This window comes from Balaenoptera acutorostrata, chromosome 1 (genome assembly GCF_949987535.1).
Source record: "Balaenoptera acutorostrata chromosome 1, mBalAcu1.1, whole genome shotgun sequence".
NCBI classification, from domain to species: Eukaryota; Metazoa; Chordata; class Mammalia; order Artiodactyla; family Balaenopteridae; genus Balaenoptera; species Balaenoptera acutorostrata.
Window position 1 is genome coordinate 74575263 of NC_080064.1, and position 21080 is coordinate 74596342.

General features: G+C 41.8%; 2 protein-coding genes across 5 annotated transcripts in view; both read left to right on the plus strand.

Moving 5' to 3' along the window:
• The window catches only part of SAMD13 (sterile alpha motif domain containing 13), a 56888-nt gene extending 39026 nt beyond the window's left edge, over positions 1 to 17862 (plus strand). For 3 of the 4 annotated variants that reach the window (XM_057532876.1, XM_007173012.1, XM_007173013.1), the window contains exon 4: positions 8143 to 9255. In XM_057532876.1, coding sequence (XP_057388859.1) covers positions 8143 to 8286 — 144 coding nt within the window. In that variant the 3' untranslated portion in view covers positions 8287 to 9255. Of the gene's footprint in view, positions 1 to 8142; positions 9256 to 16945 lie in introns of those variants that run through there. The other variant, XM_057532897.1, reaches the window with a different exon arrangement.
• On the plus strand, positions 3442 to 4271 carry LOC103009188 (dnaJ homolog subfamily B member 6-like). The gene has a single exon (XM_057532866.1). The coding sequence runs from the start codon at positions 3442 to 3444 to the stop codon at positions 4084 to 4086; it is 645 nt and encodes a 214-aa protein (XP_057388849.1). The 3' UTR covers positions 4087 to 4271.
• Positions 17863 to 21080: the final 3218 nt, after the last annotated feature.

The following is a 21080-nucleotide window of genomic DNA, read 5'->3' on the forward strand; positions in this document are numbered from 1 at the left end:
TTGGGTGACGACTGCTAGATGTCTGGATTTGTTAGTTGCAAAGAAGTGTCATTAACCAGGACTTTAGTGAGAGGTCAGTTTTAAGACAGATGGAATGAGTACAGTTTGGGGCATGTTCAGTTTGAGAGCATGTAGGCATCTAGTGGATATATCTAGAAGACAGCTCAGGGGAAGGGCGAGGCCTAGAAAGAGAGACATGAGAGTCATCAGCAGTCATAGGAAGGGGTGGGGATGAGACAGGCATTTAAAAGGGGAAAAGAAAAAGGCCAAGGACAGCACCCTAGGGAGCACCCAGGTTTCAATTGTTAGGAGAAGAAAGGGAACTGGCAAAAGCATCTGAGAAATACTCAGTGTGAAAGGTTGTCTAGAAACCAATGAGGGGAAGAGTTTCAAAAAAAGTGAAATGATTAACAAGGTCAAATACCTCAAAAAGGTGAAGCCCAGTGGGGTCTGGCAATGACAGTGGAGTTTCACGGGAGCTGGGGCAGGGGGGAGGACTGGAAAGTGGAGGAGTCTTTCCTCCAAGTTGAGGCGTGAGTGGGAGGCAAGCGGAGGGGGCACCAGCAGCAGGAGGGTCGTGAAGACGTGAGAGCTCTTTCCTAAGAGAGGAGATGCTCAAACTTGTTTACATGCAGGAAAGTAGCCAGAAGAATTGGACAAGTTAAAAGTGAATGAAATTGAGAACAGTTCAGTGAAGCAAAATCCCTGAGGACAAGGAAAGGGATGAGATCAAAAGAGTGTGGAGGGGCAAGGATATGGAGAAATTTGAACCCTCATACATTGCTGGTAGGGATATAAAACGGTGTGGCCGCTATAGAAAACTGTTTGGCAGTTCTTCAAAAGGTTAAGCATAAAATGACCATATGACCCAGCAATTCCACACAAAAGAATTGAAAAGAGGGACTCAAACACATACTTGTACACAAGTGTTCATTGTAGCATTATTCACAATAACAGAAAGGTGGAAACAACCCAAGTATCCATGAACAGATGAATGGATAAATAAAATGTGGTACCTAACATGCAATGGAATGTTATTCAGCCATAAGAAGGAATGAAGTTCTGATACAAGCTATAAGATAGATGAACCTTGAAAAGATTATGCTCAGTGAAATAAGCCAGTCAAATAGTGTATGATTCCATTTATATGAGATATCTAAAATAGGCAAATTCATAGAGACACAAAGCAGATTAGAGGTTATCAAGGGCTAGTGGAGAGGAGGGAGTTATGGCTTCATGGGGTTTCTGTTTGGTGATGGAAGAGTTTAAAAAACAGTGGCAATAATTGTACAACATTGTGAATATCACTAATGCCACTGAATTGCACACTTACAAATAGTTATAATGGCCTATTTTATGTTATATATATTTTACTGCAATAAAATGTAATGTCAGGTAATATACATGAAGATTCAATTTGGTCAATATAAAAAAATATATTGGGGATTAATTCTGAGCAAGACAGGGACATCTTCCTCTGTGCTTCCTGTGCTCTGGGAGCATAGGTAAGGGTGTGTGCAGATACAGCTGAGATGGCCCTTGTCCTAAGGGACATTCAGGGAGTTCCTGACAGTTTCTATTTTCTTTGCTAACCAAGAGGCAAGCTCCTCTGCTTGGAGTGGACAGGATGAGTAGAAGTTTAATAAGGAACTAGAGAAGAGCAGTGAAGGTTAAGAATGGCCACCTAGGGGAATGGGAGAGAGAGCTGAGCAACGGTAAATAAAAGAATTGTTGATGTATTCTCCTGACCCAGTCGAGACTGGTACACTGCACATGTTTAGTGTTCATCTTCTTGGTTTCTTGATTTTTTTCCCCCACTGCACCAGGTGTAGGAATCAGAGAAGCTGGAATGATTGCTAGACTGCTCCTGGATGGAGTGTTTATGGCATGGGCACAGTGGAGGGCTAATAGCCTAAGAGGGTGATTCGAGAGGGCATGTAAAAGAATGGTTCCAAGGGCCAACCAGGGGGTGCAGATTTGATACAAAAGAGGAGTCTGCAGGGGACTCATTACCCTGGAGAAAGAGGAGTTGAAATGAAAAAGTGGGTATAATGGGAGGGAGGAGTGAGAGATAGACTAGGATATTGGACTTTCAGTGTGGCAGAGGTGGGACTCTTCTGGTTGATGACATTATAAGATTAGGTTCTAATAGGGAAGGTGAAGTTGTAGAAATGGTTGGTGTATCAGAGTAGACATCAACTGCTGTCACAAGTAGATGAAAATAGATATAATGGCTTAACTATAGTAGAAGTTTCTTAATATAAATAGTCCAAGGTGGTTGGTGGAGGTGTTCTGCTTCACTGTAATTCAAGGTCCCAGTCTGATGGGAGCTCTGTCATCTTCAGCTGGATGCTTTCAAAGATCACTTGGGCACTGACATCCAGTTGGTGTAAGGATAAAGCACAAGAAGGAGCACACGTGGGTGGTTTTATGGGCCAGGCTGGAGAGAGGTGCACGTCATCCCTTCTCATGTCGTTGGCCAGAATGTGGTCACACGGCCACACCGAATTGCAAGGAAGTCTGGGAAATGTGTAGTTGTGTGTCCTGGATAAAGAGCAGCTCTTGCTACACTTGAGCTTTAAAGCCATTCTTTAAAGCATTGGCTGATGCAACACTGCTACTTAGTTCTATCTTTAAGTCCAGAGATAAATTTTAAAAAGACTAACTTTAAGAGATCAACTGAAGTGAAGAAGCCTTATCTGACCATACATGGGAAGCCTTCACTTCTAATTCTGTTCCTTCAATCTATTCTTTCTTTCTTATCTAGGCAGAATTCTCTGTAACCTAGTTTCCTCATTTGATGACATGAGTTTCAATCTCTTTCCTTCATCAGAAATGTGTACGTGATGTTGTTGGAATAGAGCCCCTTTATTACCCATTTCGTGCCTGCAGCAGATATCCACAGGGAGATACCCATTACATTACTGAAGGCATGAGCCCGCATAATAAGCCGAAATGGATTTTGTGTCTGATATAAATGCAAGACCCATGTTGCTTCCGATTGTTACTTTAACAAATGAGGTAAAGACTTCTTTTTGAGCCACACAGATAGTTTCTGTTAACAAGCTGCTCAGTGTTGGTTTTTAAACTAGGTGAAATCCCTCCAAGATGTATATTATCCACCCCAAATTTTCCACCAATAGGATTGCAAGGCAAGCACAGCATCAGCTGATAGTCATTGGCTGATAGTGTTGAGCTCATAGTCACTCCATCCACAACGAGCTGCAGAGGTCAGGGAAGGGGTGGGGGCATTGTAGAGGATACCAGACCCAGATAGGAATTTCTCCTCCAGAAGAGCCTTTGTCCCAAGAATCATGTGATACGATTCAAAAGGTCTTGCTGTAGACTTGAGTAGTCCAACATCTTCCTTTCCGAAGTTACATGGAAATTCTTCAGAAACTAAACTCTGTGTCTCGGTGAGGAAAAGTCCTTTAAAGAAACATGGTGAATTACTACAAAGTACGGGGGATGCCACAAAATGCTTCCTCCTCTGATATTAAGAAGGTTTATCACCAGTTAGCTCTTCGGGTCCACCCAGACAAGAACCCAGAAAACCGGGAGGCAGCTGAGGAGAAGTTCAATCTAGTAGCAGAGGCCTATGCAGTCTTGTCTGGTGCCGAGAAACACAACAACTATGACAAGTCCAGAAGGAATTGCATCAAAAGGGAAAACAGAGGAGATGGTGGGAACAAGGACTACTTGAAGGGGGAACTGTGGTTCGAGAGGCCACACTGTGGCTTTCAAAATGTCTTTGAAGATAAAGAGCCCTTCTCAGGAGACTCTTTTCCCAGTGGCCGTGTGGGTAGGGCCAGGAGGTTCCACTCCTTCTTCTTTTATGTGACCCCCATACTGGACACAGGATTTTCCACTTTTGTATCCCTGGGCTCTGGACCAAATTCCCCTTCCTCTGCGACATTTGTACCTTTTGTAAGCAGTGGAATGGGAAACTTCAACCTGGTCACCACTTGTAGCCAGATAGTGAATGGCAAGGAAGTTGTTATAAAGAAAGTTCTAGAAAATGTGAGGCGGAAGACTGAAGTGGGAAAAGAACGCCTGTTTCATCGGATTCCTCCACGCCACTGGTAAGGAGTTGCTGCCGTGTTCTTCCATGGGGAGACTTTGCTGTGAGGCTGGTGAGTCTGATGCTTATCAAAGACAGAACTGGAATCTGAGAGTATGTTGAACTGGAATGGACAGGGGTTAGCTTAGTACAAATTTCTCATTTCACAGAGGGAGGGAATAATGGGCCGGATGCTCCACAGGAACTAGGAAGCAGCAGAGTTTGGCTTCCAGCCCAAGTCTTCTGATTCTAAATTGAGCCTTCTTTTCTCCTGTACTCTATTTGGGACAGTAGAGGCCACCACAGATATGGCCTTCTGAGACATTTGCAGGGCCCTACCATTATAAATCCCACTGACTCCTCTTCCTGACTTCTTTTTCCTGCCCTACCTTGTTATTATCCATTGCCTCTTTCTTGATGGCCCTCTTTTTCTCTTCCTAGCCTCTTTCTCTTTGCTTCTTCTCTTCCCACCTCTTCTTTCTCCCCATTTCCAATGGACCATATCATAATTAAGCTTAATTGAAAGAGTCACCTATGTATTGTGACAACTTTACACCTATGTAAAGTTGTCAGAGAAAGAGTGAAAAGTAAATGGGTTAAGATTTTTTAAATATACTTTTAAAAATAGCTAGGATTTATCGACCGCTCAGTAGAAGTCAGGAATTCTACTTCATGTGTTATCTCAATGATCTTTTCAGCAGTGAGATACAGTAGCTACTTCCCGCCCCCCGCGCCCACCCCCCCCCCCCCCGCCCCATATAGATAAGGAAATGAGGCTTAGAGAGATTAAGTAACTAGCCTCAGGCCCCACCTAATAAGCAATAAGATAGTGTCTTACTCTGAAACACATGCTTATCTACTGAGCTATAACATCTACGGAGTCTACTCATTTATTTTTAGATCTAGGGTCTTGGCCTCTTTGGAAATTTACACCTGTCATCTCTAAACCTTACTTCCATGCATGGGTACTTTCGGGAACTTAAGTAGGCAAACATTTTGAGTATTATTGCCCAGCAGGCACTTGGTTATTCTAACATGAAGACAGAAGACAGAAGCAATGTAAAAAGTTTCACTGAAACTAACAAACAATTATCCCTTAACACAGAAATGTAAACAAAATCCCAAGATGTGAATTATATTTTTGTTTTGAATTTTGGATTGTTAATGAAAAATCATGGGATTTTTTCATTTGTTTGTTTAACTGGATCTGGTCACACTCCAACTCCTTCATTTATACACAGACTAGGCTCCAGAGGAGTGGTTCCTTGTGGAAAGTTACTGATGGCGTCTGCATTAAAACCTCTGTCTTCCAATTTCCAGTCTCACACGCATCCTAGTATACCATGCTGACTGGCAAAAGTTGGATTTCATTTGCCTTGCAAGCTTTTCTAGAAATTACATAACAAATGATTAGCTTTCTTAATCAAGGAACTTTCCTATGTTTGCGATTTTTATGAGACACATTTTTATGTAGTCTTTGAACTTTTTTTAATCTCAGTGAATTTTCTGAACTTGAACAAGAATATTCCTGCATCCCTCTGGCAAAGGGTAGCTTTCAGGCAGGGGACATACTTCCAGAAAAGAAACAGAAGATGGATTTGGAATTGGAACACATCCCAGTTCTTTCAAAGCCTACACATTTCCACTTAGTAGTCATTGAGAACGTCCTATATGTCAGACACGGTGCTAGGTGCCTGATATGAATTAATCATTTTTAACCTCCAAAATTCTTCAGGGGGTTATTTCCATTATACAAGTTTGGAAACTGAGGCTCAGGGAAGTTAAATCCCTTACCCAGAGCCACACAATAAGTTGTGGAGACAGGGTTCAGACTGCAGTTTGTTTGACCTGGAAGCTCCCATTTCCATTATGCCATCTCCACTCCCATTCATTTGAGCTGCCATAGTCATGGTTTAAGAGGAAAGTTTTGTTGTATATATGAATTATATTCATTTCAAAAATTTTTAAATGAGGAATTCCAGATGAAGCTTTCTTTTACCAACCCTCATCTGAGGTGAACGGCAGTGTAGCTACCAAACAAAGGAAAATCAAATTGGAGCATGAAACATGATTTTCCATTTTGTCTTAAATAAAATCCAAATTTCAGCATTTTTCACAGACGTACTTGGCTTTTGACAGAAATGCTGAGTTGTAGAAGGACTTTTTGCCAACAAAGATGTAAAAAAAATTCATTTGCAGTTAGTCAAGGAAGTTTTCTTGTACAGAAATGAAAGCAGTGGCATCTCCTCCTGGTCCCCGTTTAAAATGTGTGGTAAGTTAAATATGAGCAAACAACAGCAAAGGAAAGATGGAGAGCAGGAAGGGCTTTGCTGTTTTTTGAAGCAGCCTGAGTGAATCACTATTCATCTCAGCGTGTAAGATAGAGCATGAGCTTTGATGTAACCTGCGATTCAGATTCCTGTGACCTCACGATGCCTTCAGAGCTGCTGCAGTGGTTTCCAGGTGTCAGGGCTCCTCTCCAACTCTCATACTTGCAGGTTTTACTGATGGACAGTCTTTGGGATTACTAGCTGCCTACATAGAAAAAGATACTTTAGGATTGAAAAGTCAATTCCTTTGTCCTTAAATAATTGTAAAATGAGGGCTGCGGTCTGTCCAGGAATACTGACGTGTGATTGTGTAACACAAAGGTCAGGGAGCACTTGCAAGGGTGGTATCTCATGAAATCCTGTCAAAACCCAATATCCCATATTATCAACCAAGGAGACAGAGGAGGAGGGGACTTGCCTAAGGTCACAAAGTGGGTGTTTCTTCAGCCCCTAGCCCGGCGCTGTATCTCCCACATACTCAGACATTCAGAGCACATCTTCCTCACAGCCTGGCAAAATACATGAGAGACTTTGGAGGAATGGCCCTCTTGGGGACAGTGTAGGAGGGAGTCACAGTTTTATGTAGCTGCAGTTGCACACAGTGTCTCCTTGTCTGTCCATCAGTGGGGGAGGTGGGTAAAATCATGAACAGCTGTGTCGAGCCTTACTGAGCATGCTCAGCTGGTCCATCTCTTGAACCCAGGTTTCCTAAGAACCAGCTCAGATTCTCCCCACAACAAACAATAACAAAAAGAAGGTGGTATTCGGCACTCTTCTCAGTGCATCCTTTCTAAAGGTTTTCAAACTATAGACTTTCTATATTTGGGGTCCTTATCTCTTTCACGAGAAGCCCATTTTTATTTCTTTCCAAAGGTTTGTAGTCTCCAGGGTACCTGGAGTGAAGTCTACCTGGTTGGGTACTTGAGAGGAGTGGGGAGTGGACTGAGAGGAGAATGGGGGGGGGGGAATTTGTGGTGGGTACAGCTGTGCCCCTCACTACCTTCTTTGGAATCTTGAGGCTCCACCGAGAGAAAGTGGGGTAGCATGAAAGTTGATATTCAGGTTGAGGCAGGATGGTTCTCCTTTTAAAGGACAGGAAAGAAGTTCACAGAGAGTAAGGCATTTTTCCAGTGCCCATTGTTATGATTGAAAAGGTTTCAGAAAACCCAAGGCTCTGGTCCCCATTGGTGCATCTAGACAGCACATATTTACTTCTAAGTGTCAAGAGAAACAGAAGTGAGTTATGAAAAGAACATCGGCTTTGGCTGTAGGCAGATGGGAGTTCAAATTCTGTGCCACCCTTTCCTAAATTCTTGGGCAGGCTAACTTCTTGCCTTGATCCTTGGTTTGCCTATAAAATTAAGATGGCAGTCCCTGCCTGTCCTAATTTATAGGGTTTGTTTTGGAATTAGACAAAATTTCTGCATAAACTTCAATAGATTTTACAAGTGGAAAGTGTCATTATTCCTTTCAGAAGGAACATCTTTGATCCTTCAGGGTACATACTCCAAGCTTGCTGTCAGTTTCTTAAGATGCGACATTTGTGATGTGATCTTGAAAACAAGATCAGCTATAGATTATATTTAACTCCAAAATAAATGTAAAAGATGGAAGATAAAAGTAGAAGATTCCATTTTTGGCACTATTTAAAAAATAATGTTTTTAGCGTGGAGACAAGCAATATGACTTCTTCCTTTGACCTTCCTTTTTTTCTTCATTATCCTTGAGCTTTACCCTCTGCTTCCATTATAGGAAATTGATGGAAAATCCCTGCTACTGATGACAAGAAATGATGTGTTGACAGGACTTCAGTTAAAATTGGGGCCTGCTCTGAAAATCTATGAGTATCATGTAAAGCCTCTGCAGACAAAGCATTTAAAGAACAACTCTTCATAGTATAGTCAAATTGGGGTCTTGGACCTCAAAAAATACATAATGACATAATTTAGTTTCATGTGATGAAACTTTGTAAACAGAATACATACATGTGTATATGTAAAGAATTTCAATCAAATGAAACGTTATCCTATTGGATAGACTAGGCAATCCATCGGCTGACCTGAACTCAGCCAGGAGGAGCAAGGACATGTTGACAGGATGGTTTACCTTGTGGAGTTTGTCAAATAAAATGATTTTTGATGAGATTAGACAGCCCTCCCCACAAAGAGGATTTTCTTCATAGTTTGCTTTCCCAAATTCCTGAAAAAAGAATCGAATGGTATGAGCATCTTTCAGTTACAGATGTGGGGAGGTCAAAAGCAAGAACTTGGGGAGGGGGAGAAAAGAGAAAGGGATTGTGCCTCCCTTGAATTCCTCTGCTCCTTAGAGCTTGTGTTATTTGGATGGAATTGCCGACACCCTTTTTTGTAGAGGGTCCTCCACTTGACCTTATTAAGGTTTCACTGGGATATGCTGCGATGTTTGAAACGGACATGCATCATGGCCCCTTCAGGAGCAGACTGTAGCTCTGAAAAGAGAAAACTCTGTTGTATTTTGGGGACATCCATCCATCTTCAGCTAGCTTTCATGGGGGTAATGGTATTTTCTGCATAGATCTGCTTTTAAATTGGTTCTTTGTTTCTGAAGAAAGCATTTTTTTTTCACTTTATGGTTTGTATTTATAATAATTTGTTTCTGAAGAAATTTGCCAAGAGTTATAGATTGAAAAGCCTTGTTACTAGTACAGAATATTTTTATATATATATTCCTTCATGATGGTGTAATATTTTTTTAATTGCTCTGATGCTTTGTTTGATTTCCAATTTGAGTACTTGTTTTTAAGAACTTGAAAAAGTGGGCTTGCTACATCTCTGTTCAAAGAGACATTTGTTCAATCTCTGTGTGTCAATGCCTTGTTGAATTGGTGCTTTGTGGTCACAATAAAGCATTGCTTCAGTTTATTCCCAGTGTATTTATTTTTGATCTTTTCAGTTTGGTTGCCTCTTCGGTTGGGCTTAAGGATTAAGGTAACTCCTTGAAACCATGGAGAGAAAGTTAAGCCTTCTTTAAAAAATAAACGTTAGATATCGAAAACATATAGATCTATATGTAGATTTATCTTCTTTATGAACTGAATTGTCTATTAGGCCTTATTCCTTACCCCCATCCAACAACAAAGTTTAGGTGTAATTTTAGCCAAAGTTGGTTTTTGTTTTTGCTGTAGCCCAGTGGGGGAAGGGGTGTTGTGGGGTTTTTTTGAAATTCTGATGAAAGCTTTGGCCCCTCCCTCCAGATGAAAGCTCATATTCCCACGTACAAAACTTTGCAGAGTTGATGGACTCCCCAGAGTTCCCTCTTTCCCCTCCTCAAGTTAATAGTCCTTATTTTAGAGTGTTATAATTTAGTCCCCTGTGGAGATATTTTCTCTAAAGAAAAGAAAGTCTAAAAAGATGAGAGTGAAAAGAAACAGAGGAAATGGTGTAGTGAGCGGGGTTCAGAAATGTATTCCAAATTAATTCAGATTTTTCCCCAACTAGGGATTGATCCCGGCAGTGAAAGTGCGGCGTCCTAACCACTGGACTGCCAGGGAATTCCCTGAAACTTAAGTAATGCTTTGTTTTGCATAAGTGGGAGAAGGATTTACAAAAGAGACATTCTCCATCCCCAAGTTTTCACAGTCTACACAACACATAAGACCAAAAGGCAGAATATAGTAAGGTGTGATAGTGGTAAAACATGAGGACTACACCTGCTGGAGACCTGGGTTGGAAAGAAGGGACAGAAGATCATACAGAAAGAAGATGGAAGGAAGAACTTAAGCTCTCTGAAGGAGTTTTCCACAAGTGAAATAGTGACGATGTTTGAGCCCTCGCTACTTCAAAAGGATAGCATGAGGAATGTCCGAGCCCTGCTTCTGTGCATCTCCCTGATTCCTTCTGTATTCGTTTGAAAAAGATTTGGCTGTGAATGATAAAAAAAAATTGCCTCCCTCACTACCCCGCCAGGTAATGTAAACAAAACAGAAGCTTGCTTTTCTTTATGTAAATGTCCAGGTAGAGGGGCTAAGGATGGTAAGGCCCTCCATGATGTTAGGGAAATAAGTTCCTCCTATCTTTTTGCTCCATCATGCAGCTATTCATTCCCAGAATCATTTCACAGCCCAAGACGGCTGCTTCAGCTCTCACCATTACCACTTGAATTCCAACTAGTGGGGAGAAGAAAAGAAAAAAGGAACATACCTCCTTCCTTTAAGAACACTTCCAAGGAATTGTAGTAAGAAGTAGTATTACTTCCTCTTATCTTTTGCTATCCAAAATTCAGTCACATTCCCATATCTAAGCTGCAAGGGAGGCTTGTTTCTTAGAACCGATGGGCCCAACTAAAATTCAGAAGTCCCATTATTCTGTAGACAAAGAAAAAGGGGTATTAGGGGACAACTTCCTGTTACCACTGTCAGCCGGCTGTTGAACACTTGGAGAAAATGACACTGAAAGTGTGTATTTTTCTCTATGTATCTTCTCTATGTATTGTATTTTTCTCTAGATTTGAACTTGGGCTCACATTCCCTTCAGTCTCTGGATATTTTTTATCACAGTCACCTTTCACAGCTGTTAGAAGCCTTGTTCACTACCCCCAACCTAACTCAACTAAGCTTTAGACCTGGACTACTCTATAAATGCTTGTCAGAAAAAAAAAAAAAGGAGAGGAATTTATCTTAATTGAAAAGCAAACTGAAAAAAAATCAAATCATTCCTCAGTCTCTGTTGACAGCTTTCAGGCAAAATTAGCAAATTAAAGATAGTCTGCCTTTCTTATACCCAGAATAAAGGCCTCTGACAGGCAGGCCTGAGTGCCTTGGCAATATCTGAAGGTGCTTTCCTCCCTCCCTCCTTCCCCCACCCCATCCAGGGAAAAGCAGTGTGATCAAAATAGGCCATAGAGAGAGGCTGGAAGTACTTGAAATTCAGCAGGTAGTCAGCCTTTGTCTCCAGACAGCTGTAAAACCAGAGATGTCTGATTTCTTTTCAGATCACACTGGATTTCTATTAATGTGATCTGGGTCTGCAACAAACAGCAAAAACGCATGCTACATAAGGAAGCAATTCATGAGTATAAGTGGGAATGAGCTTGCCTTGATGCCAATATATTTTATGTGAAAACTGTTTAATGATGAATTTGATTATTCTCAACCAGAGGGGCAGACAGGATATCGGAATCACGAGGGATTTTAAAAAGTAATTGCCACTCCACCTCCCCTCCCCACATTCGAACCTCAGATCCAGACTCTACAAAGGACATTTAATGAATTGATTTATAGGGAAGGTCACAAACTGGTTGCTTTTCAGTAGAATCTAAGCTGACGTGTTTTCCTTTGGCCAGTGCAGTATGTGTATATTTTTACAACTACATCTGTGTTCTTCTAGGTGAGGCCGAAAGCTCCAATTTATTACAGTCTCTTTACTTCCTTAATATCTTGCAACCAGCAGCTGCGCCCTTTTACACTAACTGGACTCTGATCTAAAACAAAGAACACACACAAAGAGCCTCCTTAGAGTAAGTTAATTCAGGAACTAGAAATTGCATGTAGATTTAGCTGAAAAGAAAACATGCTGGCATATTGCGTTGGAATGTGCAGCAGGCTTAAGCATCATTTTTTGATACCTATTGGACAGGATGACAATGAAAAAGAGACCAGTTGGTAGCAGTCTCTTCATTTTGTCCTCGACAAATATCCTATGTGAGCAGGAATTTGTCCCTCTGAGCTTAGCATCCACTGTCAGAGGCACACAATGTCCTTCTATTGCATTAGTGAAATATATCTTTGAAGGAATTTAATTTGAAAAAGTCTAATGACCTAGAGTTGCCCAACCGCTCCCATATTTAGAAGCCGAATGCAAAAAGTACTTGCTGATGGTGATCCATCTGTCTTTGACGGTCATTACAAATGGGATCTGCAGGGGTCAGGTCTGGGCACAGAGCCATTAAGTGTTTTCTGTAATGATTTGCAAGATGAAGTTAAATGTTCAAATACCTGACTGCTATAGGACTGATATGCCTCTTAGAAAAAAACTTGTTAATTCTGCTTCTAAACCAGGAACAGAATCTACAGGAAGGAGAGAGCGTGCAATGGGTGCATTAATGAGCAGCTTGTTAGCTTCATGCTGTAGCTCTGTAGGCAATTAAGTATTTTGTGTACCATTTCTGGCCAGTACAGGCAGTTCTATACAGAGAGAAAGAGATTAAAATGATCACATCCAGGCTCATTTGGTGACTGTGGCTGCCGTGTCTTTGTGAACCTCAAGAAAATAGTGTCTAGTCTAACACAGGGGCAGAATAATGGAGGACCCTGTGAGTAAAGCAAGAGCAGTTTTTGGCTACCCACAATAGGTAGCTGAGTTGATGTCTCTTTACCTTAGTTGGACCGGGTATTCCTGTTTACAGTTGTCTTTAGGGAGAAATCACAAAAGCTGGGGATGCCAGGCAATCTCCAAATAAAAAGTATGTCCTTCTTCCACAGAATAAGTAAAGTAGATTATACTCTATTTTTATATACTGGGAAATAGACAATTTGAAAATAGGACTATAAAATTTATCAGACTATAAATGTGTTTTGAGGAAAACTCAGTAAAACTCTTCAAGCAACCAGCAGTTCCTGCCTTTAAGAATGAATGTTTGGGGCTTCAGAATGTTTGGTGGTGCAGTGGTGGAGAATCCACCTGCCAATGCGGGGGACACGGGTTCGATCCCTGGTCTGGGAGGATCCCACATGCCGCGGAGCAACTAAGCCCCGTGCACTACAACTACTGAGCCTGTGCTCTAGAGCCCACGAGCCACAACTACTGAGCCCGCGTGCCTAGAGCCCGTGCTCTGCAACAAGAGAAGCCACCGCAATGAGAAGCCCGCACACTGTAACGAAGAGTAGCCCGCACTCGCAGCAACTAGAGAAACCCCGCACGCAGCAATGAAGACCCAAGACAGCCAAAAATAAATAAATAAAATAAATAAATTAAAAAAAAAAAAAGAATGTTTGGGCCAGTATCCTCTCTGCTGTGCCAGAACCCAATGACACCAATTGAAAAGCACTGTGGTACAATGGTGGAAGCACTGGGGCTGCTCCAGATAATTCTGAGCGTGAATCCAGCCCCATCATTGACTTGACATGGGAACTTGGGTAAGTTGTACGCCTCCTCTTAGCCTCAGGTACCTCATCTATTCTCTAGTGCAGATACAGAGAGCAAAGCAGCACTAGCCTGACACTGTCCAGTAAAAATATAAACATGAGCCACATATGCAATTTAAATTTTCCTAGTAGTAACATTTTAAAAAGTGAAAGGAAACAGGAGAATATATTTAACCCAGTATATCCAAAATATTACCATTTTCCATATGTAATCAATATAAAAATTATTAATGATGTACTTTACAATCGTTTCTTCAGGTCTTCAAAATCCACTGTGTATTTTATAATTACAGTACATCTCAGGACAGACAGCTCCAGTGTATCAGTTAGGATTAGTTTCAGTTGACAACCCAAATAACAGTGACTTAGACAAGACAGAATTTCTCTACAGTATATATGAGGTCTCAAGGTAAGCAGATAAGAGTTGGTATGGCTACTCCGTAATCATTAGGTCCCAGTCTTCTAGAATTTTGCTCTACCATCCTCAACACATAGCTTCCTATGTGGTCCATGATGGCTGCTTAAGCTTCAGTATCACAATTGTATCCTAGCCAAGAAGGAGGAGGAGGAGGAGAGAAAGATACCTGTTATGAGAAGTTGCATACAGCATTTCCACTTGCATCTCTTTAACCAGAACTTAGTCATTTGGCCATACCTAGCTGCCAGGAAGGCTGGGAAATCTAGTCTTTCTTTCAGGCAGCCAGGTATTCAGCTAAACAAGGACAGGAGGATGGATACTAGGGGGAAGCTAGCAATCCTTCCATAGTACCAGATTCTCATAAGGTTGATGGAGGACTGATTGAGAGTACATTGTACAGTCATTAGTATTACATGACGAGTGCTTTAAAGTGTAGTTTTATTACTATGATCTCACTATATTTTAAACCCAGCCCAGTCCTGGAATTAACAAACACATGCTAAACTCCAATACTGTTCATCTGATGCACCCTAATATTACTGAAATATAAAATAATTACTTTCTTAGGTCCTTGGATATTGGGTGGTTCTAGATGCTTTATCTTCATAAAGGCACATAAAAGGAAAAAACTTGCATAATTTAAGCTCCATGAAAAATTGTTATGCTGAGTTAAGGGAAATGTGCTCAGCAAAATGTATATAAGCTTTTATTGGTCCCCAAAGACGTAGAGAAGTTAGTTTGAGGCATTTGGTGCATTCTAAATACATCCTCTTCCTAATCCAAAATGAACATTCAATGACATTCAAAATGGTTCTGTGAGACAAAGGAAAGCGAGACCTCTGATACCTTTGTGATTTTAATGAAGGCGTGTGGGTCAATAATAAACAGCAAAAAAATTTTTTTAATAAAATTTTAAAAAATCTCAGTAGATCTGCATTAATTTGAGCCAATTAGGTTGACATCAGTTTGTCTAATTGTCTATTTGGGCTGATTTTATAATGAATTTTTCATGCTAACGTGACTTCTCCCAGCCACCAGAATGTCTGTAGGCTATTCATCAGCCTTCTGTATGGTGTGCATGTACAATGCAGAGTAAGTTAACATTGGCCTAATCCACACATAGTTAAAAGGGAAAACTGGAGCTTTGAATCCACAGAAGAGGAAGGGAACACTGGACTAGGGGTCAGGAGACCTGTGTTCTAGTCCTGGATCCACTGCCGACTTATCTATATGAGACCTTGTACAAGCCTCTTAACCTCTCTTGCTTCAACTGCCTCCCATGTAAAATAAAAGGTTCAACTAGAAGTTTATTTCAGCACTCAATGTCTTTGATTTTCTAAGAATCCAATTATTTGACTTATATGTGTCACTGCTTTTCTCCACCATTCAATTAAAACTCACAGCATTGTCACGTTTTACAATGTCATTTCCCCTTCATAAATGTCCTATGGTTTCAGTCTGATTATGATTCTCTCTTGGCTGTGTAGTGGGCTGGAAACAGCTGCCTTTCTTGAGAATTGTCAAATTTGCTTATTGTACAACCCCATAGCTTTCAGTTTAAACTACTCTCACTTTAAACCCATGGTGGAAGTATCTCCTCTCTATGAATAGGACCTCTACACAAACAGAGTCTAGAGTTGAGGGGATGAGAAAGCACAAACTTCCTAAGTGGGTCACTAGGATGATGGTAAGTGAGGCCATTTCTATTTTTACACTTTGTTTACAAGATCCACGTGTTCTACTTTTGGGAGGCATAGCACCATATAAGAATCAAGTGTTTAGGGAATGTACTACATCCTGGGGGATGATAACCCATCATCACAAAGTATCATCCCCAACTTGGAGCCCCAGTTATGCCTTTAAAAAGCCACTCCATCACTATCAGGCCAGCAGCTTCTGGATGGTGCAGTATGTACTAGGACAAGTGGATCATATGGTCATTTACAAACTGTCACATCTCCTTTAAAATAGGCATTTTGGTCCCTTAGTCTGAGTAATGTTATGCAAGATTAATGTGTAAGCCCTTGGACAGTGCTGCTGGCTGAGTCCCCATTGGCAGGAAAGGGAAACTTATATCCAAAATATATATCAATTCTAGTTAAGATGAGTCACTGCTCCTTTCAGAGTGAAAAGAATCTATGTATTCAGTTTGCTGCCAAGTAGCTGATGAGTCTTCTCAAGGATTTGTGCCATAAAGATCTCACTTGCTATTGGTCTCTACCACTAGAAAGTTGGATATTTGTTAGCAACAGTTATGATCAGTAATGGAAAGCAGGATTCCATGCTTTTGGGTCCATGCATAGCCTCCGTCCCTGCCACCATGACTACTCTATTCGTGAGCTCATTGTGCCAGCACTGGGATTGCCAGTGACAGGGGCTGACTGACATCAACTGGCCAAGTCATTCTGTCTACTTGATTGGCCAGTGCCTCTTCCATGGTTGATGCCCTTTGGTAGATATTATGCAATACAAAAATATTCACATTTAATGACCACTCCCACAGAGACTTGTGCCCAGGTTTTAACTTAAAAAAGAATTTATTACCTACATTTCCTGAGAAAAGGGGTCATGCCATGCCATGCAGGGCCACAATGGAAACATCAGGTTTTGGTTAGGAGGCAGAAGCAGAAGCTAGGGGAAAGCCTAGGTTTTGTTGGGGTAACCGCTGGAAAGACAGGGCAGGGCAGAGTAAATAGTTTAAGGTTGGATGGTTTGAATAATTGCAGCAGGCTTTGGGGGCATAGGGGCTATCTCTAGCTCTCTGGTTCCTGGCCTTGGGTTGGCATAGGGCAGGGGAAGTGTTGGCTTGGTGTTTGATTGTTCAATAAGGAGGTGGTTGACTTGCATATGAGAGGCATGCTGTCAAGTAAGTTGTTTTCTCTCTTTAGGTACTAGCTATCTGTGGGAGGAGCAATCTCTCCCTGGGTCTTTAAGGCCCCCAAGATGTTAAAACATAAAATACAGAAAATTGGGCTCCCCTGGTGGCACAGTGGTTAAGAATCTGCCTGCCAATGCAGGTGACATGGGTTCGAGCCCTAGTCTGGGAGGATCCCACATGCCGCGGAGCGACTAAGCCCGTGAGCCACAACCACTGAGCCTGCGCGTCTGGAGCCTGTGCTCCGCGACAAGGGAGGCCGCGACAGTGAGAGGCCTGCGCACCGCGATGAAGAGTGGCCCCTGCTCGCCGCAACTAGAGAAAGCCCTCGCACAGAAACGAAGACCCAACGCAGCCAAAAAAAAAAAAAAAAAAAAAAAAAAAAAAAAACAGAAAATTAAAAACATGATTAATATACACAGATCCATTCACAAGCCTCTTTTTTTCTCCCCAGTCTTCCAATCTTTCTCTTTTCAGAATCCTTACCAACCAATCAGGGCATTTGCCACTGCCCATGAGTTTATATATATTATCTAAAACCACTTTTTTCCCCTAAAGTAGATGAACCTTTGGGGCATTTCCTGAAGCTTTATTCGTTAGAAGGATTTCCCATCACCACTGTCATAAGAAGAGTGTGGGTCTTACAGCCATGAGAGGTGCTGAAGCAGTGGTGTATGACATGGAGGTTGGGGCCATATGCCTTTCTTGTGTCCTGTAGCCCTACTTGTGCCTAATCCTGGATCTATCACCTCATTCTTACAATGGATTGCTGCTAGGCCGCCAGACTGTAATACTTGATAGGTTTGATAGAAACCAGCTCCACCACAGAATCCCTTGCTTTCCCTTAGTCAAACATTTGTCTTTACCAAGACCCAATAACACACTGGGAGTTATTTTTCAAATGGTCAATAATTCTCTGCTACAGACAGTATAGACTTTCCCTAGAATCCTAAGAGTCTATCTTGTAATTCTCCTACTGGGACTTACCATAAATCCCATATCTTCCACAATCAGAGACACCATTAATAGCATAGGCTCTGCTGCTTCATATGGCCCAAGTAGCAGGAATATTTGTACCCAGCCTGGACCTGCTGCAGAGCCTTTTACTGCTCTGGGCCCACACAAAACTGGAAGCCCTCTTTGTCACTCAGTAAATGGGTTGGATGAATATTCCCATTGGGATATCCCAGTGGAACATGATGCCTCTGAAACCTGAAGAGACTACTAGGCACAGTGTTTTCTTCTTCATGGTAGAAAATTTGAAATGCAGTAATGTGTCCTTTATTTTGGAAGGGATGTCCTGCAATGCCCAAGACTAGGGATCAAAAACATTTTCTATATAGGGCCAGAGTAAATATTTCAGGCTTTGTGGGCCAAACAGCCTGTTATAACTACCCAACTCTGCCACTGTAGCACAAAAGCCACCACGACAATATATAAGCAAATGGGCATGACTGTGTTCCAGTTAAAACTTACAAAAATAGGTGGTGGGACAGATTTGCCCTAGACCACTGGACTCCTAAAAACTTCACTAATATGGTAGGCCTGTGATGGGTTTCTCTACCATTCTCCAGAGAACAAATGTCACTTTTGCTCTTCCAGTCCAATTAACATGATATTATGGATACAATGGACCAATGTGATGTTCTGAGGAATGTCCAGATGGTCCAGGTCACATATACAAATAGCAAGAGAGTTCACGTAGTCCTAGGGCAAAACCATACATGTATACAATGATCCATCCCATGCAAATGGAAACCACTTCTTTTCGTCCTTGATTGAGTCTGATAGGTTTTATCCCATCAGCACCCTCAGTATCAAGTCCCATGTATAATCCTCCAGCTCCTGTATATACTGATTGACTCTTTGCCACTCTTTTGGCCTATAGTCCCTTTCCTCCTGTAGCAGGCCCAGCATGTCTCTGGGTAGTGTATGATGTGAATTGATCCTATTTATAGGTCTGGTAGCCAGGAGGGGAGGTGGGGATACATCTCAAGGGGGCACGTGATTCCTTGCCAGGCAGAAGCCTCTGCATTGTCTTCAGGCAAGGAATGCAGTGCTAGCTTTTAACAGGGAGGATTAGGTCACTTCTGCAGGTCTGGAGAGTTGAAGGAGATCTAAGGATTCAAGATTTCAGATGCATCAGTCAGGACCCTAACCTTGGGGTGGCAGACCTGTCAGGGTTGAAAACTCAATCTTTCTTGGAGCTCTGCTTTTCTTAGTTAAGTCCTGGGCCCAATCCTAACTTTTTCTGCCATCTGGCTGTATCAGCAACATCTGAGATATTGCCCCTGTCAGTATATTCCTGGCCTCTAGTATCACATCCCAATTCAACTCTGGTAAAAGTTGTAACAATGACATGACTACAACATTCCAGGGGCTCATTGCCAGCTGGCCAATGGGTGGCCCAGCTCCTAAAATCCCATTTTACAGACCCCTTCCTATACCCTGGTATCACAGATAGTCTTGCCCATGAAACACATAGTGAGACCCTGAGATTTTCATGCAGGACGTTTAGTGAGGAGTGCTCTCCAGAACAATGCCTGTGAGCAGACAGGGAAGCAGGATTGGGCAGAGGGAGAATTTGAACTATGATGTAGTTGCTGAAGCCTCAGCCAATCAGGAGCTATGGAGCTGGAATGCCCCTGATAGGTTGTCCCAATTGAGGCAAGAGGATCAAGATTTTGTATCTCCCACATTGACCAGCACTGGATATGAGCTGCTCCCGGGGAGTGGCTGTAGACTTGGGTGAGACAACCTCCTTCAGCCAAGGGCAATTCCTGCAGAGGGAGCCAACTATAGGCCATCAGAGACCATCACTTCTGCCATCTGAGTGCTTTTGTCCCAAGGGAGACCTCGGTGGGTAATATACCACAGCATCTTTAATAGGAGCTTTATCACCCATTTTGTGTCCATGGGGGAACCATTACCACACACTGGAGACAGCAGAGCAAAAGATGGCATGAGCCCGAGTTGCCAAATCAATCCTGGATAGCTAACCTCTAAACTTAATAAGAAGGCCTTTCCGTTTAAGACACTGTAAGGTATTCAGTTGCTGGCAACCAAAAGCATTCTAACCCATGCATGCATTATCTCAGTTAATCCTCAGTTACTCTGAAGTAGGTATAATTACTCCCATTTCAAAATTAGAGAATTAAAGTTAGGGTAACTTCTCCAAGGTCATACAGCTTAGAAATTGGTGGAGCCTAGTCTAAAACGTCACACTATCTAAATCCAAAGTCCAAGCTCTTTTCCATTTTAAAAACATCTATGTGATCAAACTGAGAAGGGGATGTGACATCCCCAGATCTGAAAGGAACAGTAGCCTGTGTGTAGCTAAAGATTCAATATTTACCAGAAGAGCTGCCCTCAGGAAGCTTACTGTTCCCTGAGTGGTGGCTCCAAAATCCTATGTCTACATCCTAATTGCCGGAACCTATAAGTGTGACCCTATGTGGAAAAAAGGTCTTTGTAGTGGTCTTTAAGTTAAGGATCTTGAGATGATGAGAACATGTTGGGTTGTCTGTGTGGGCCCTAAATCCAATGACAAGTGTCCTTATAAAGGTCAAACAGTGGAGACTGACAGAAGAGGTGATGTGATTATGAAGGCAGAGCTTGCAGTGATGCAGCCTCAACCAAGGAATCCCTAAAGGTACCCAAAGATAAAAGAGTAAGGACCATCTCCTCTTAGCACCTTTAGAGAGCACAACCCTGCCAACACCTTGATTTTGGACTTCAGGCCTCCTGAACAATAAGGGAATAAATTTCTATTGTTATGCACACCACCAAGTTTGTGTTACTTTGTTACAGTAGCCTCAGTAAATTAATACATCTGCGACCATTCTTTTACTCTAAACACACTTATATCCTTTCTCATATAAAGGTAATCAGTATGCCTTTCTTCTACATTTGGTTGAATATATTCCTTATGTGGCAAATTTCTAATGGAATCCTTTATACTTTAAAGACAGAGTGTAAACTTTTTCCTTAGCAGATGTTGAGCATCTGTAGAGATGTGAATGAATGTTTTGCTGAGAAGAAGGTCCATAGCCATTATATTTACAATAGGGTCTCCATAGGATCCAAAGAACGTTAAGAATTTCTGAGAAAGAGTTGGGCAAATGGAAGAATGAGAGGCACCTGAGCTCTGGGAGAAGCAAGAACAAAGACTATAAAAAATAAAAGATGAAGATTCCAGTATTTGGAAGCAGGAATAACCCAGTGTGTCTGGTTGGAAGACTGGAAATCCATGTCTTTAGAAGCAAGCTTTGGTTTCC